Source organism: Ranitomeya imitator, chromosome 4 (genome assembly GCF_032444005.1).
Source record: "Ranitomeya imitator isolate aRanImi1 chromosome 4, aRanImi1.pri, whole genome shotgun sequence".
Lineage (NCBI taxonomy): Eukaryota > Metazoa > Chordata > Amphibia > Anura > Dendrobatidae > Ranitomeya > Ranitomeya imitator.
Window position 1 is genome coordinate 283,147,799 of NC_091285.1, and position 17,815 is coordinate 283,165,613.

Below are 17,815 nucleotides of genomic sequence, written 5' to 3' on the forward strand. Positions count from 1 at the left end.
TCCTTTGGGGGTCTAGTTTCCAATATGGGGTCACTTGTGGGGGGTTTCTACTGTTTAGGTACATCAGGGGCTCTGCAAATGCAACATGACGCCTGCAGACCAATCCATCTAAGTCTGCATTTCAAATGGCGCTCCTTCCCTTTCGAGCTCTGCCGTGCACCCAAACAGTGGTTCCCCCCAACATATGGGGTATCAACGTTCTCAGGACAAGTTGGACAACAACTTTTGGGGTCCAATTTGTCCTGTTACCGTTGGGAAAATAAAAACATAGGGGATAAAATATCATTTTCGTGGAAAAAAATATATTTTTTATTTTCACGGCTCTGCGTTATAAACTGCAGTGAAACACTTGTTGGTTCAAAGCTCTCACAACACATCTAGATAAGTTCCTTGGGGGGTCTAGTTTCCAATATGGGGTCACTTGTGGTGGGTTTCTACTGTTTAGGTACATCAGGGGCTCTGCAAATGCAACATGACACCGGTAGTCCATTCCATCTAAGTCTGCATTTCAAACGGTGCTCCTTCCCTTCCGAGCTCTGCCATGCACTCAAACGGTGGTTCCCCCCCACATGTGGGGTATCAGCGTACTCAGGACAAATTGGACAATAACATTTGTGGTCCAATTTCTCCTGTTACCCTTGGGGAAAAAAAATTGCGGGCTAAAACATCATTTTGTGGAAAGAAAAAATGATTTTTTAATTTTCACAATGCTACATTCTAAACTTTAGTGAAACAATTGGGGGTTAAAAGTGCTCACCACACATCTAGATAAGTTCCTTAGGGGGTCTTCTTTCCAAAATGGGGTCACTTGTGGGGGGTTTCCACTGTTAAGGCACGTCAGGGGCTCTCCAAATGCGACATGGCGTCCGATCTCAATTCCAGCCAATTTTGCATTGAAAAGTCAAATGGCACTCCTTCCCTTCCGAGCTCTGCCATGCGCTCAAACAGTGGTTTATCCCCATATATGAAGTATCGACGTACTCAGGACAAATTGCACAACAACTTTTGGGGTCCAATTTATCCTTTTACCCTTGGGAAAATAAAAAATTTGGGGCAAAAAGATCATTTTTTGTGAAAATTAATTAAAAAAATTTTTTTTACGGCTCTACATTATAAACTTCTGTGAAGCACTTGGAGGTTCAAAGTGCTCACCACACATCTAGATTAGTTCCTTAGGGGGTCTACTTTCCAAAATGGTGTCACTTGTGGGGGTTTCCACTGTTTAGGCACATCAGGGGCTCTCCAATCGTGACATGGGCTCCGATCTCAATTCCAGCAAATCTTGCATTGAAAAGTCAAATGGCGCTCCTTCCCTTCCGAGCTCTGCCATGTGCCCAAACAGTGGTTTACCCCCACATATGGGGTATCGGCGTACTCAGGACAAATTGTACAACGACTTTTGTGGTCCAATTTCTCCTGTTACCCTTGGTAAAATTAAACAAATTGGACCTGAAGTAAAAATTTTGTGAAAAAAAAGTTAAATGTTCAATTTTTTTTAAACATTCAAAAAATTCCTGTGAAGCACCTGAAGGGTTAATAAACTTTTTGAATGTGGTTTTGAGTACCTTGAAGGGTGCAGTTTTTAGAATGGTGCCACTTTTGGGCATTTTCTGTCATATAGACCCCTCAAACTCACTTCAAGTGTGAGGTGGTCCGTAAAAAAATGGTTTTGCAAATTTTGTTGCAAAAATGAGAAATCGCTGGTCAACTTTTAACCCTTATAACGTCCTAACAAATAAAAATTGTTTCCAAAATTGTGCTGATGTAAAGCAGACATGTGGGAAATGTTGTTTATTAACTATATTATGTGATATAACTCTCTAATTTAAGGGCATAAAAACTAAGAGTTTGAAAATTGCAAAATTTTCATAATTTCCGACAAATTTTTGTTTTTTTCACAAATAAATGCAAGTCATATCGAAGAAGTTTTACCACTATCATGAAGTACAATATGTCACGAGAAAACAGTGTCAGAATCACCAGGATCCGTTGAAGCGTTTCAGAGTTATTTACCTCATAAAGTGACAGTGGTCAGAATTGTAAAAATTGGCCCTGTCACTTAGGTGAAAACAGGCTTTGGGGTGAAGGGGTTAAATCACCCCCCTTTCGCCCCAATCAAAATAAATGAATTAAAAAAAAAAAAAAAATCAAATCTACACATATTTGGTATCGCCGTGCTCAGAATCGCCCGATCTATCAATTAAAAAAAAAAGCATTAACCTGATCACTAATCGGCATAGCGAGAAAAAAATTTGAACCGCCAGAATTACTTTTTTTTGGTCGCCGCGACATTCCATTAAAATGCAATAATGGGCGATCAAAAGAACGTATCTGCACCAAAATGCTATCATTAAAAACATCATCTCGGCACGCAAAAAATAAGCCCGCAACCGACCCCAGATCATGAAAAATGGAGACGCTACGAGTATTGGAAAATGGCGCCATATTTTATTTTTTTTTTTATTTTTTTTTTTTTAGCAAAGTTTGGAATTTTTTTTTCACCACTTAGGTAAAAAATAACCTAGTCATGTTTGGTGTCTATGAACTCGTACTGACCTGGAGAATCATAATGGCAGGTCAGTTTTAGCATTTAGTGAACCTAGCAAAAAAGACAAACAAAAAAGTGTGGGATTGCACTTTTTTTGCAATTTCACCGCACTTGGAATTTTTTTACCGTTTTCTAGTACACGACATGCTAAAACCAATGATGTCGTTCAAAAGTACAACTCGTCCCGCAAAAAATAAGCCCTCACATGACCATATTGATGGAAAAATAAAAAAGTTATGGCTCTGGGAAGGAGGGGAGTGAAAAACGAACACGGAAAAACGAAAAATCCCAAGGTCATGAAGGGGTTAATAGTGTTTGAATCCTGCCCGGAACGTTAATTCTCCCAGCAGCGTTATGGTTTCCGTCATGGAGGTGGCGCCGGTGCATGTTCAGTCACCGCTCTGTGTATGGAGAGCAGCGTGCAACCGCAGCCTCCCGCACTGACTGACAGCGGCTCTGCATTGGAAACCGTGGGGAGGGGGCAGAGTTACAGCCGCTGCTCTAGATTTACACTGCCAGGACTGAACACTGCCAGGAGGATTAGAGTTAATTTTCTCCCAGCAGTGAAGCTTTTTGTATGCAGGGTCCAGGCAGGTTAAAAACGCTACTAACCTGCAGATAAACCCCATTTCTAGTGTCTGAGGTATACAGCACATGGGGAGTACATGGGTCCTGAGGTATACAGCACATGGGGAGTACATGGGTCCTGAGGTATACAGCACATGGGGAGTACATGGGTCCTGAGGTATACAGCACATGGGTGGTACACTGGATCTGAGGTATACAGCACATGGGTGGTACACTGGATCTGAGGTATACAGCACATGGGTGGTACACTGGATCTGAGGTATACAGCACATGGGTGGTACATGGGATCTGAGGTATACAGCACATGGGTGGTACACGGGGCCTGAGGTATACAGCACATGGGTGGTACACAGAATCTGAGGTATACAGCACGCACATGGGTGGTACACAGGATTTGAGGTATACAGCCCATGGGTGGTACACGGGATCTGAAGTATACAGCACATGGTTGGTACACGGAATCTGAGGTATACAGCCCATGGGTGGTACACGGGATTTGAGGTATACAACCCATGGGTAGTACACGGTGCCTGAGGTATACAGCATGTGGGGAGTACACGGTGCCTGAGGTATACAGCATGTGGGGAGTACACGGTGCCTGAGGTATACAGCATACATGTGTATGGATGTGTACAGCACATGTTTATAGTGTGTGTGGTGTGTTCATATTTGCCCCGTGTTGTGTATGTACGCTCCCGTGTCCTCGCACCCAATCGGTGCCTGCAGTTGTGCCCGGTACAGCAGAGCTCTGCTTGTCTCCTGCCCCCCTTACACTAAACGTAGGACTGCAGGTAGCCCTCCTGCTTTCTGCATGCTGTGATTACCCTATGCTCACACACTGCAGCCGCACAATAGGACGCAACACGCTTGGCTCTGCTACCTGTGTGTGTACTTGGGTGACAGGTACACCCCCTGTGGATGGGAGTGGGAGCAGCGGCTTCAGTCGGGTGGTTTCTGTGCACTGAGTCCAGCATCTCCCCGGTCCAGGCTCGCTGACAATGTAGCAGGAGACGCTTCATCAGTGCTACTACCTCCGCACAATCTGCTGCCAAAACTTCAGCACCGCTCATATATAATCCCCCAACCGTGTCTGTGACCCCTCTACCCACCTGGATTACAACTTGTCCCTCACCTGGAGCCGATCCGCAGGATTCTCCCCACTGAGCAGTGATGGAAAGAGCGCGTCGGACCCAATACCGTGTGCAACTCTGAAGAATTAAAGGGCCCGCACCAAAAAAAAAATGGCAAAGTAGCTGCCGGCCGCACCAGATTGTAATGCGTGCCGTATATGGCCCACGGGCCGGACGTTCCCCATCCCTGCTTTAGAACATTGTAATGCTTCTACTGAATCATCCAACTTTTAATAAAATGGGTAATCCACATAACATTGCTTATTTATATGGAAATTTACAATTTGACTTACAGGAAGCACGCAGGAATACATTACTGAAAGACACAATGCGAGAACAGTGTATCCCTAACTTGGTAGAATCTTGGTACCAAGTTTTACAGACGTACCAGCACACTAACTCTGAACTGACGTGCCAGTGCCTTGAAGTGATTGGAGCCTATGTTTCTTGGATCGATCTAACATTGATTGCTAATGATAGGTATGGTTTTCTTGTGATGTTGTTACTGCCCCTCTATTATATTATTTTATTATTGTATGTTTTCATGTTTCTAAGACCTAGTGGAGATGTGTCACCACCATTGCAAAGGAAAAGTGTAGGTGCTTTCTACAGAAGTTATTGGGGGAATTTTCATATGTAAACAGAGCTTGCAGTGCAATCTGGCTCCATTTTTCCTATATTTTAGCATATTATGGTGGCAGCATAAAAGGTTCCTTGCTAAATGTATTCTAATAGAGACCACTTTCTCTCTGAGCATTCATGAGGAATGTTTAAGGTCATGAGAAACAATTCCTGCTCATAACATTACTTCAACTCACATTGATCCACCTAGCTTTAGTACATGTAAGCCAATTAAAGGGGTTTTCCAAGAGGTATTTTTAATGCACTGTTCTCTCTGCACCAGGCAAAATCACTTTTCAAGTTTGCTAACACCTTTTGATAAGACTTCTAGATATCTTCTGCTGTAATAGTCACAAGATCGTGAAATATATATATATATCTATCTATTGCTTCTAATTATTGGAAATAAAGGAATTATCAATTTATATTAAAGGTCTGTTCAGGGTTGTTGGTCGTTCGTTCGTTCATTCATTTCACTTTAAAAAGAAAAAAAGTGTGTCTCACTCTCTCTCTCTCTCTCTCTCCCCCTCTCCCTCTCCCTTAAAAATGCCTACGATATAAATTGATACTTGCCTTGTATCCATCAACTAGATGCGATGTGATTTTTTTAGAGAGGTACCGTATTTTTCGGACCATAAGACACGCTTTTTTTTTTTTCTTTAAAAATGTGGAGGAAAATGAGAGGTGCATCTAGTCTGGATGTCCCTAATCTGGCTGAGGTGGGGGAGCGGCAGCTGGTCACAGGAGGCAGTAGCCGACTGCTGTGTCTATGGCCTGTGCCCGCTGCTAAAGAGAAATTATAAATCACTGCATTCCACGCCCATGGGTGTGGAGGGTATTGAATATTAATTTCTCTTTAATAGTGGACATGCTGTTATCTGCAGCAGATGGTTTCCTGCGGCTGCCGTGCATTCACATTTGCCCGCCACTTAAAGCAATGAATATTCACTGCTCTCCACTCCCATAGGTGTGGAATGCAGTGAATATTCATTGCCTTTAGTAGCCGGCACACGTGAACACCCAGTGGCTGTGGCTAACACTGTGCCCGCTATTAAAGAGCAATGAATATTCACTGAGTGAATGCAGTGAGTATTCCATTAGCTCTCCTCGTTTTGTAAACCGCGCATGACGTCCCCGCCATGCTCTGCTTAAAGCATAGATCAGCTGCTGGCACCGGAACAAGATGCTCCAAGGGAGCGCAGGAAGGTCAGTAGGATGTTTTTTTTTTTTTTTTTTTTTAATCTTCTTATGTGGGCCGTGCAAACCAGGATGGGGAGTGAAGGGGGGCCGTGCATACCAGGGTATGGGTCATTAGTACAAAATTGACCACATTTTTTGCTTCAAGTTTTTTCTAATTTCCTCTTCTAAAACCTATGTGCGTCTAAGGGTATGTTTCCACGTGCAGGAAACACTGTGTGTCTGACGCTGCATAGAGCCGCAGTGTCAGACACGCAGCGTCCAGATGTTACAGCATAGTGGAGGGGATTTAATGAAATCCCGTCTCCACTATGCGTGATAACACGCACGCTGCGGCCCTGCGACTCCGGACATGCTGCGCGTCTTTTCAGATCGCAGCATGTCCGTATACCTTGCGGCGACGCTGCGTCGCCGCAAGATATAGCACAGGGCCCTATGGTGGGGAGCGATGATGCCGGATGTGTGCTGTGATCACATCCGGCATCATCGCGTCCCAGAAAGGGGGCGGGGCTTACCGCAGAGCGGCTAAGCCGCTCCGACGATACCGCCGGCCATCCTGAAAGTGGACACATACCCTTATAGTCCATAAAATACGGTATACATGTATTTAGATGCTAGTTTTCAGATGAGTTTATTTTCTAGTACTTCATATGACTATTGGAAGGTTTCCTTATTTCCTTCCTTTTCTAATCTTTCAGATTCATTAATATGCTGCTAGGTCACATGTCTGTTGAAGTTTTACGGGAAGAAGCATGTGATTGCTTGTATGAAATTGTAAATAAGGGAATGGATCCAATTGATAAAACCAAATTGGTGGAGTCTTTGTGTCAAGTGTTACAATCTGCTGGATTCTTCAGCATTAACCAGGTTTGTCACCTCCATATTCAGTTCCCTTAAATATTTGTTGACTAAAGCTACGGTCACACATTCAGTATTTTACCTCAGTATTTTAATCTAAAACCAGGAGAGGAACAATCAGAGGTAAAGTATAATAAAAAACACATCACCACTTCTGTATTTATCACCCACTCCTGGTTTTAGCTTACAAATACTCACCAAATGCTGACAGTGTGACCGCAGCCTAATAAATATTCTCTATGTTGAATAATTGAAAGAATTTAGCCAATAAAGTGGTGGTTTTCATACTGTTAAAAATATTGGTTATTGTTGGGTGCGGTTTGTTTTCTGGACAACCATAAGTTAAAAGTTCAAATATTTACATTAGGAGGAAGATGTGGATTTTCTGGCCAGATTCTCAAAGCTCGTCAATGGAATGGGCCAGTCGCTGATTATCAGCTGGACCAAGTTGGTGAAATCTGGAGATCTGAAGAGTGCCCAAGACACTCTGCAGTCTATTGAATCCAAAGTGCCTCTGATGTTGCAGTTGCTGATCCATGAAGATGATGATATTTCTTCCAATATCATTGGATTTTGTTACGAGTATTTGCACATCCTGAAACAGGTATATGATGTGTATTAAGCTAGTTTTCTTAATTTGACTGTCACCAGACCGAATCTGAAAGCGGCATTATGTAGGGCCAGAGACAGATTCCCTCGATGTATCACTTACTCAGCTGCTTAGTGTAATTTTTATAAAATCGCGGTTATCAGCAGTAGATTATTAGTAGAGGACTGCTTTGCCTGCTGCCGGGTAGTCAAACCGTGCCCCCACACCTGGTCAAACCGTGCCCCCACACCTGGCTGCTTTACGCTAATGCATAGTGTACATATAAAGCTGCCGTTGATGTGGCAGGGTTATATACAGCTCCACATTCTCGAAATTCTGGAAATTGCTAGATCTGCAGCAGCTGAGTCCCATTCCATACACTCTTTACATCCGGTCGCCGCTGAGCCTGAATATAGCAGAGTTGTGCTACAAGTGGATCGGTCATCAATATAAAAGTAATGTACCACTTTTAATTCTTTTCATGTTTTCTTTTTCCATTCAGCTGGTCTTACTTTCCGACCAACAAAAGACTAATGTTGAGGTAAGTGGCCCTCAGACTTTAAACCTCCTTTCTGTTTTCTAGAATGTCCTTTAACCCCTTTCTGTCATTAGACATACTATTCCGTCCATGTGGAGTGGACCCTACTTCCCATGGACGGAACAGTACATCAGTCGATCGCCCACGCTCACGGGGGGATGGGGGGGGGGGCGCGGACGATCGCCGCCGAGTGTCGGCTGATTATTACAGCTGACATCTGGCACTATGTGTCGGGAGCGATCAGGTACCGGGTCCTGCAGGTAGGTGGCTTGCAAGCGCCTGCTCTGAGCCGGCAAGCCTCCTTCACTGCCTGTGTGATCTCTGATCTGACACAGTGCACTGCAAAGTGTGAGATCAGCGATCTGTCACTGTAACATGATGTCCCACCTGGGGCAATGTTACAAAGTGAAAAAAATATATATATATTTACACGCGTAAAAAAAAAAAATCCTAAATAAAGGGGGGGATAAAATCACACATTTAGGCTACGTTCAGATTAGCGTTGTGCTAGTGTGCGTCGGGTTAGCGTCGGGCGACGCAGTGGCGACGCACGCGTCATGCGCCCCTATGTTTAACATGGGGGACGCATGCGTTTGTTTGTTGCGTTTTGCGACGCATGCGTCTTTTTTGCCGCAAGCGTCGGACCAAGAAAACGCAACAAGTTGCATTTTTCTTGCGTCCGATTTTCGGCAAAAAACGACGCACGCGTCGCAAAACGCAGCGTTTTTGCGTGCGTTTTGCCGCGTTTTTGCGTGCGTCGTGCGTTGCGTCGCCGACACAGCGGCGCACAACGCTAGTCTGAACGTAGCCTTAGTATCGCTGCGTCCGGAACGACCCGACCTATAAGACTGTCCCACTAGTTAACCCCTCCAGTGATCACCGTAAAAAAAAATAAAAAAAGGCAAACGCTTTATTATCATACCGCCAAGCAAAAAGTGCAATAACACGCGATAAAAATGACGGATATAAATAACCATGGTACCGCTGAAAACGTCATCTTGTCCTGCAAAAAACGAGCCATCATACAGCGTCATAAACAAAAAAATAAAAGTTATAGTCCTCAGAATAAAGCGATGCAAAAATATATTTTTTTATATAAAATAGATTTTATCGTATAAAAGCGCTAAAACATAAAAAATGATATAAATGAGGTATCTCTGTAATCGTACTGACCCGAAAAAGCAGTTTTATTCATCAATTTTATCAAACGTGGAATGTTTTTTTGTGGGGAAAAAAAAGTTAAATGTTCGTGTTAATTTTTTTTTTTTTTTTTTTATTTAAACATTTCAAAAATTCTTGTGAAACACCTGAAAGGTTAATAAACTTCTTGAATGTGGTTTTGAGCACCTTGAGGGGTGTAGTTTTTAGAATGGTGTCACACTTGGTTATTTTCTATCATATAGACCCCTCAAAATGACTTCAAATGTGATGTCGTCCCTAAAAAAAAATGTTGTAAAAAATGAGAAATTGCTGGTCAACTTTTAACCCTTATAACTCCCTAACAAAAAAAAATGTGGTTCCAAAATTGTGCTAATGTAAAGTAGACATATGGGAAATGTTACTTAAGTATTTTGTGTGACATATCTCTGTGATTTAAGGGCATAAAAATTCAAAGTTAAAAAATTGTGAAGTTTTCAAAATTTTCGCCAAATTAACGTTTTTTTCACAAATAAACGCTGGTAATATCAAATAAATTTTTACCTCTAACATGAAGTACAATATGTCACGAGAAAACAATGTCAGAATCACTGGGATCCGTTGAAGCGTTCCAGAATTATAACCTCATAAAGGGACAGTGGTCAGAATTGTAAACCTTGGCCCGGTCATTAACGTGCAAACCACCCTTGGGGGTTAAGGGGTTAAGCATTGCGATTTTTTTTTTTTTTCTTCTACTTATTCTATTTTCATCAACACACAAAAATGGGAATCTATTTATCCAGCTAAGAATGAGGGGAAACAGCGACATTATATAAGGTAGACTGAGCTATTTGGGCAGTATACATTAGATGTTTTAAACCTATTTGTTTCCTTTTTCTCATGTAATCAGATGTGATTCTGTTGTAGGCAGTAATGCTGGCGGTTATGAGGAAATTAACGTACGATGAAGAGTATAACTTTGAAAATGAGGTGAGTGTTTTTAGATTAATTTTATTTCGCAAGTTATGATGACTTTCTTGATGTAAGTAAAGATGGATAAAATTTAATTTTTAATATACCATATGCACTTTTTTCAGTCGCAAATTTCTTTTTAAAATGGGATATATTCAGTATGAGATTTTTCCTGCAGAGTCCGAGTAATATAAGGCGCATATAGCGTTCCCATACTGATAACTGGACCCTTGGAGACGGCAAATGGCTCTGTATACCTCTAAAGCAGTTTGCAAAACCTGCCATGGCTCCAGAAAGCAGATCTATATAATGGTGTGTGACAATATTAAAGGCCCTGATCACAAAGAATATTTACCATTAATGAGAGTTAAAATGCATCACTCTGAGAGTATAGCGAACACAGTATCTGAAGTTTCACTTGTAGTACCTTCAATATCTGTTTACAGGGGAAACTTATATAAGTTTGATGGGCTGTCATTTATGAGACGTTGCTGATTGCCCCTAGTTGTATGCCATCGCATTGATGTGATTGACATTAGATACTACCTGTATAGGACAAACAGAACCAATCCTTTTCTTTTTCTGTCACACTAGGGTGAAGATGAAGCCATGTTTGTGGAATACAGAAAGCAGCTGAAATTGTTACTAGATCGTCTTGCTCAAGTATCGCCAGAGTTATTGTTGGCTTCTGTCCGAAGAGTTTTTGATGCTACACTACAGTAAGTATGGTGCTTCATTTGACTACTTGAGAAAGTAAAATAGCATGAAAGGAAATTTTAAACCCAAATTTCTATGTTCCTGATTTATTGAAAAAGCTTAAGGCAGAGATCAATTTGTCTTATGACTGCTTATCACACCCGTGTTTCACTGTACGTGGGTCTACAGACCCAAACTCAACAGCCACATATCCGTTCAGATCCTGAAACCCAATGTCAGTCAAGTTGGTGTGATATTGCAGTTAAAAATTGCTTATCCATTCTAGAGGTGATAAATGTTACAGGTTTTCTTTAAATTGAAAAGTGGTAGCACATTTTTTTTTTAATTCTTTATTTTTTTAGGAACTGGCAGAGCTCTTCTTTTATGGAAGTAGAAGTTGCAATAAGACTGCTGTACATGTTGGGCGAAGCTATTCCAGCATCTCACGGTGCTCATTTTTGTGGTGATGTTGCCAAAGCAAGTGCTCTACAAGATATGATGAGGACGGTAAATATTATACATTAGTGTTTATTTACCCAGCGGGAAAATGGCATTCATATTCTAGTTCATTCATCCTGTTTCTGGGTGGCAGGAGGTCAGCATGATTGCTCAGCTTTCCTGAAGGACAATATTAGATGAGCAACAACCTTGCCTCATATTTAAAGGGACACTGTCACCTGGATTTGGAGGGAACAATCTTCAGCCATGGAGGCGGGGTTTTGGGGTTTTTGATTCACCCTTTCCTTACCCGCTGGCTGCATGCTGGCTGCAATATTGGATTGAAGTTCATTCTCTGTCCTCCGTAGTACACGCCTGCGCAAGGCAAGATTGCACCTTGTGCAGGCATGTATTACAGAGGACAGAGAATGAACTTCAATCCAATATTGCAGCCAGCATGCAGCCAGCGGGTAAGGAAAGGGTGAATCAAAAACCCCAAAACCCCGCCTCCATGGCTGAAGATTGTTCCCTCCAAATCCAGGTGACAGTGTCCCTTTAAGCAGAACCAGAGGTGTTTTTCAGACACCATTAGATAGAGTAGGACACCATAGAAGTCTGTAGACATAGTATTTACTATACATTTATAAAGTTGCATTTTGTTTTCTTCCTTTTTTAGCTGGTGACCTCTGGCGTCAGTGCCTACAATCACACTTCTGTTACTTTAGAATTTTTTGAAACTGTTGTAAGATATGAAAAGTTCTTCACGGTTGAGCCTATCCATGTTCCTAATATTCTGGTAAGATACTATCTTGTGAATCTAAAAGTAATTTCTTTAAAAACATTGCTTTACACACAATAAGGCTTTCTTGAAACCAAACCTCTTTCTTTTCCAATACATTGTTTGTAGCATTTGGACACTAGGTCATTTTTTATCATCCTCATACAATGGGCTTAATTTATCAAAATTGTCTAAAATATAAAAGCTGCCTTTTTTTGCTGATGAGAACCAGTCAGAGCTCAGTTTTAATTTCTTACCTAATCGGTGTGACTGCCGGGATGCCCACCACTTCCGGCAGTGGTGGATCATGCGAACCGCCTCTTCTTTCATTCCTGAAGTGCAGAACACCAATCTAGCACAGTGCTCGGCTATCTCCTACGGTCCCTTTGAGAATGAATGAAGTGGCAGTCCACATGATATGCCACTGCTCAATTCACATGAGCGTTCAGTGGGGTCCCAGCGATCTTGAAGGATAGGGGGATAACTTCCAAACTTAAGTACCCCTTTAAACTTCTCTGGTAAGATGAAAGTTGCGCTGCTATATGCGCTGGGCTGGTTAGTAACGCAATTACCTGCAGATTAAGCTATCTGCAAGTTAATGGAATTTTTGCTCCCATTACGTTCTAGCAGACAGACCTTCATCAACAGGGAAGATTATTATAGTTAATATGGAGTCCAGAGAGAATTCAAGAGTTAATTATGATATTGTCTCCCTCAATCAATCGGTCCCAAAAAACAGCAGAATATCCTCTGCCTATATGGCAATGTTTTTGACCATATTGAAACTCCTATACTTGACATTATCCTCCATTTTCCACTGCCAAAGGTTCAATTTCTATTGGGGACAATGGGTGATGGTGGGTCTTCCCTGTCAATTTATTTTGCAGGGCAAAAAAACTCTTGTATGGTGCCATTTGCTTCCTCTATTCTGTGACAGAGTAAAGCAATTGGATGCCCACAATAAATCCCTTATCAAAGCCCTTGTTTGACTGCCTCTTTTTTACCTTCGTATTCCTGGTGACTGTTAATATTGGACCAAATAGATGGTGGACAGCAGTGTGAGCGACTTCTTCTTATCCTCAGCACCCATGGTATCTCCACTGTTAGATCAGATAGACATAGTGGACAGCAGTGTGAGAGGGCTCTTCTATCCTCAGCACCACTAGTATCTCCAGTGTTAGATCAGATAGACATAGTGGACAGCAGTGTGAGAGGGCTCTTCTATCCTCAGCACCACTAGTATCTCCAGTGTTAGATCAGATAGACATAGTGGACAGCAGTGTGAGAGGGCTCTTCTAACCTCAGCACCACTAGCATCTCCAGTATTAGATTAGATGGACATAGTGGACAGCAGTGTGAGAGGGCTCTTCTAACCTCAGCACCACTAGTATCTCCAGTGTTAGATCAGATAGACATAGTGGACAGCGGTGTGAGAGGGCTCTTCTATCCTCAGGACTACTAGTATCTCCAGTATTAGATTAGATGGACATAGTGGACAGCGGTGTGAGAGGGCTCTTCTAACCTCAGCACCACTAGTATCTCCAGTGTTAGATCAGATAGACATAGTGGACAGCGGTGTGAGAGGGCTCTTCTATCCTCAGGACTACTAGTATCTCCAGTATTAGATTAGATGGACATAGTGGACAGCGGTGTGAGAGGGCTCTTCTAACCTCAGCACCACTAGTATCTCCAGTATTAGATCAGATAGACATAGTGGACAGCGGTGTGAGAGGGCTCTTCTATCCTCAGCACCACTAGTTTCTCCAGTATTAGATCAGATAGACATAGTGGACAGCGGTGTGAGAGGGCTCTTCTATCCTCAGCACTACTAGTATCTCCAGTATTAGATTAGATGGACATAGTGGACAGCGGTGTGAGAGAGGGCTCTTCTAACCTCAGCACCACTAGTATCTCCAGTATTAGATCAGATAGACATAGTGGACAGCGGTGTGAGAGGGCTCTTCTATCCTCAGCACCACTAGTTTCTCCAGTATTAGATCAGATAGATAGTGGACAGCTGTGTGAGAAGGCTCTTCTAACCTCAGCACCACTAGTTTCTCCAGTATTAGATCCGATAGTGGACAGCTGTGTGAGAAGGCTCTTCTATCCTCAGCACCACTAGTATCTCCAGTATTAGATCAGATAGACATAGTGGACAGCAGTGTGAGAGGGCTCTTCTAACCTCAGCATTACTAGTATCTCCAGTATTAGATTAGATGGACATAGTGGACAGCAGTGTGAGAGGGCTCTTCTAACCTCAGCACAACTAGTATCTCCAGTATTAGATCAGATAGACATAGTGGACAGCGGTGTGAGAGGGCTCTTCTATCCTCAGCACTACTAGTATCTCCAGTGTTAGATCAGATAGATAGTGGACAGCTATGTGAGAAGGCTCTTCTAACCTCAGCACCACTAGTATCTCCAGTATTAGATCAGATAGACATAGTGGACAGCAGTGTGAGAGGGCTCTTCTAACCTCAGCATTACTAGTATCTCCAGTGTTAGATCAAATAGATAGTGGACAGCCGTGTGAGGAGGCTCTTCTATCCTCAGCACCACTAGTATCTCCAGTGTTAGATCAGATAGATAGTGGACAGCCGTGTGAGAGGGCTCTTCTAACCTCACCACCACTATTATCTACAGTATTAGATCAGATAGACAGTGGACAGCATTGTGAGAGGGCTCTTCTAACCTCAGCACCACTAGTATCTCCAGTATTAGATTAGATGGACATAGTGGACAGCAGTGTGAGAGGGCTCTTCTAACCTTAGGACCAGCCGTAAGTCAAGTGTTAGATCAGAATATCCTCTAGGAGCACCTTTTCCTACACAATAAGGGAGGGAACGGAGCTTCCTACTGTACATACTCACAGCCACCTCTCCTATTGACATTCTAGGACCGATCTCTGTCCATGTAACAAGGTGACAACATTTTTAATTCTGTTGTGGTTTCCTAGACAATTTAATATAAATCTCTCAAAATAATTTAGCATGTCAGAATTCTTAACGTTTGGAACATACGGTTATAAATTTCAGATGGCATTTTTGGATCACCGAGGTCTGCGCCATTCTAGTCCTAAAGTACGTAGTAGGACAGCTTACCTTTTTTCAAGATTTGTGAAGTCTCTTCAGTAAGTATTTCTGATAATTATATCAATATTGCTGTTCTCCATGTATTTACTGGCTCTTTGTTCTATGGTATATTGATTGTGATTCCTTTGCCGTTGAGTGTCTGCATGTTTGTGACAATTTTTTTTTCATTTGCAGCTCTTTTGGTGTGGGCAAAAATGCTGCATTCTACTAGAGTAGCAGCAAAATGAGTTTTAAATGCTGCGGGTTTTTTTTAAACTTTTTAAATGTTTTTTTAATGTAGCACACCAATTCATTTTCTTTATTGTAGTTTTTCCCCATTTGAGGCCAAAATGACTTGGCAGCAAAAAGCACATACCGTATATACTCAAGTATAAGCCGAGAATTTCAGCCCATTTTTTTAGGCTGAAGTTGCCCCTCGGCTTATACTCGAGTCATACCCAGGGGTCGGCAGGGCGACGGGGGAGCGGCAGCTGTGTAATCATACTCACCTGCTCCTGGTGCGGTGTCCCTGGTTCTCCGGCGCTGGCAGCTTCTTCCTGTAGTGAGCGGTCACATGGTACCGCTCATTACAGTAATGAATATGGACCCGGCTCCACTCCCATAGGGGTGAAGCTGCATATTCAGTACTGTAATGAGCGGTACCATGTGACCGCTCAATACAGGAAGAAGCTGCTGGCGCCGGAGAACCAGGGACACCACGCCAGGAGCAGGTGAGTATAACACAGTGCGCGATATTTACCTGCTCACCGTTCCACCGTCGGCCGCCGCTGCGTCTTCCCCTTCCTCTGCAGTAATGCTCAGGTAAGAGGGCGCGGCGACGCGATTAGTGTGCGCACCGCTCTCTGCCTGAACAGTCAGTGCAGAGGACGGGGAAGACACAGCGGCGCCGACGGTGGAACGCGGAGCAGGTGAATATAGCAAGTGCCGGGGGCCTGAGAGGTGAGTGTCATTTTTTTTTTTTTTTTTTTAAATCGCAGCAACAGCATATGGGGCAAATGTCTGTATGGAGCATCTTATTGGGGTCATAATCAACATTTGTGCAGCATTATATTGGGCATATTTTAATATGGAGCATCTTATGGGGCCCATTATAAACTGTATGAAGCATTATATGGGGCATATTTTTGTATAGCGCATCTTATGGGGCCATAATGAACTATATGGAGCATTATATGGGGCTCCTGATTCAATATGGATATTCAAAAACACTTAACCTACTGATGTCTCAATTAATTTTACTTTTATTGGTACCGTATATACTCGAGTATAAGCCGACCCGAGTATAAGCCGACCCCCCTAATTTTGCCACAAAAAACTGGGAAAACTTATTGACTCGAGTATAAGCCTAGGGTAGAAAATGCAGCATTTACCGGTGAATTTCAAAAATAAAAATAGATGCTCCATACCGTTCATTATTGCCCCATAGATGCTCCATATACAACTGTGCTATATAGAATGCTCTGCACCGTTGATTATGGCCCCATAGATGCTCCTTATAATGCTGTGCCATATATGCTCTGCACCTTTGATTATGGCCCCATAGATGCTCCTTATAATGCTGTGCCATATATGCTCTGCACCTTTGATTATGGCCCCATAGGTGCTCCTTATAATGCTGTGCCCCTTATATGCTCTGCACTTTTATGGCCCCATAGGTGCTCCTTATAATGCTGTGCCCCATATATGCTCTGCACCTTTATGGCCCCATAGGTGCTCCTTAGAATGCTGTGCCCCATATATGCTCTGCACCTTTATGGCCCCATAGATGCTCCTTATAATGCTGTGCCCCTTATATGCTCTGCACCTTTATGGCCCCATAGGTGCTCCTTATGATGCTGTGCCCCATATATGCTCTGCACCTTTATGGCCCCATAGGTGCTCCTTATAATGCTGTGCCCCTTATATGCTCTGCACCTTTATGGCCCCATAGGTGCTCCTTAGAATGCTGCTGGTGCTGCCATAAAAAAAAAAAAATCACATACTCACCTCTCTTCTCAGGACGCCGGCGCTTTCAATAATTACCTGCGCCTCTGCGGCTCCGTCTCCAGCACTGACGCTCAGCAGAGGGCGCGCACTGACTACGTCACAGCGCCCTCTAACCTGAGCGTCATTGCTAGAGGACGCTGCAGACGGAGCCGGAGCGAGGAGCAGGTAATTATAGCGCTGCGGTCCCTGCAGTCCCTGGCTTCTCCGGCGCTGCAGCTTCTTCCTGTAATTGAGCGGTCACATGGCACCGATCATTTACAGCAGGGGTGGGCAATTAATTTTGCCATGGGGCTGCATGAGAAATTTGGATGGTTTTAGAGGGCCGGACTAATATAATTAACTCATTTTTACCCAATACTGTAGTATACATATATATAATAAGGCCATCTGCATGGGGCATTACAGCTGGCGGGTTCCATGATACATTTGATGGGCAATGCCCCATACAGACACTTGCACCATATAGTGCTGCACAAACATTATGGCCCCATATACTGCAGCACAAACATTATGGGCCCCATATACTGCAGCACAAACAGTATGGGCCCCATATACTACAGCACAAACATTATGGCCCCATATACTGCAGCACAAACAGTATGGGCCCCATATACTGCAGCACAAACAGTATGGGCCCCATATACTGC

General features: G+C 43.0%; 1 protein-coding gene across 1 annotated transcript in view; it reads left to right on the plus strand.

Annotated features, from left to right (window-relative positions):
• XPOT (exportin for tRNA) overlaps positions 1 to 17,815 on the plus strand; it is a 121,379-nt gene that overhangs the window by 64,867 nt on the left and 38,697 nt on the right. The window contains exons 7-15 of the mRNA XM_069764695.1: positions 4,562 to 4,746; positions 6,783 to 6,951; positions 7,310 to 7,546; positions 8,034 to 8,072; positions 10,134 to 10,196; positions 10,773 to 10,897; positions 11,237 to 11,381; positions 11,989 to 12,108; positions 15,126 to 15,220. Of these exons, the coding sequence (XP_069620796.1) occupies positions 4,562 to 4,746; positions 6,783 to 6,951; positions 7,310 to 7,546; positions 8,034 to 8,072; positions 10,134 to 10,196; positions 10,773 to 10,897; positions 11,237 to 11,381; positions 11,989 to 12,108; positions 15,126 to 15,220 (1,178 nt within the window). The remainder of the gene's footprint in view (positions 1 to 4,561; positions 4,747 to 6,782; positions 6,952 to 7,309; positions 7,547 to 8,033; positions 8,073 to 10,133; positions 10,197 to 10,772; positions 10,898 to 11,236; positions 11,382 to 11,988; positions 12,109 to 15,125; positions 15,221 to 17,815) is intronic.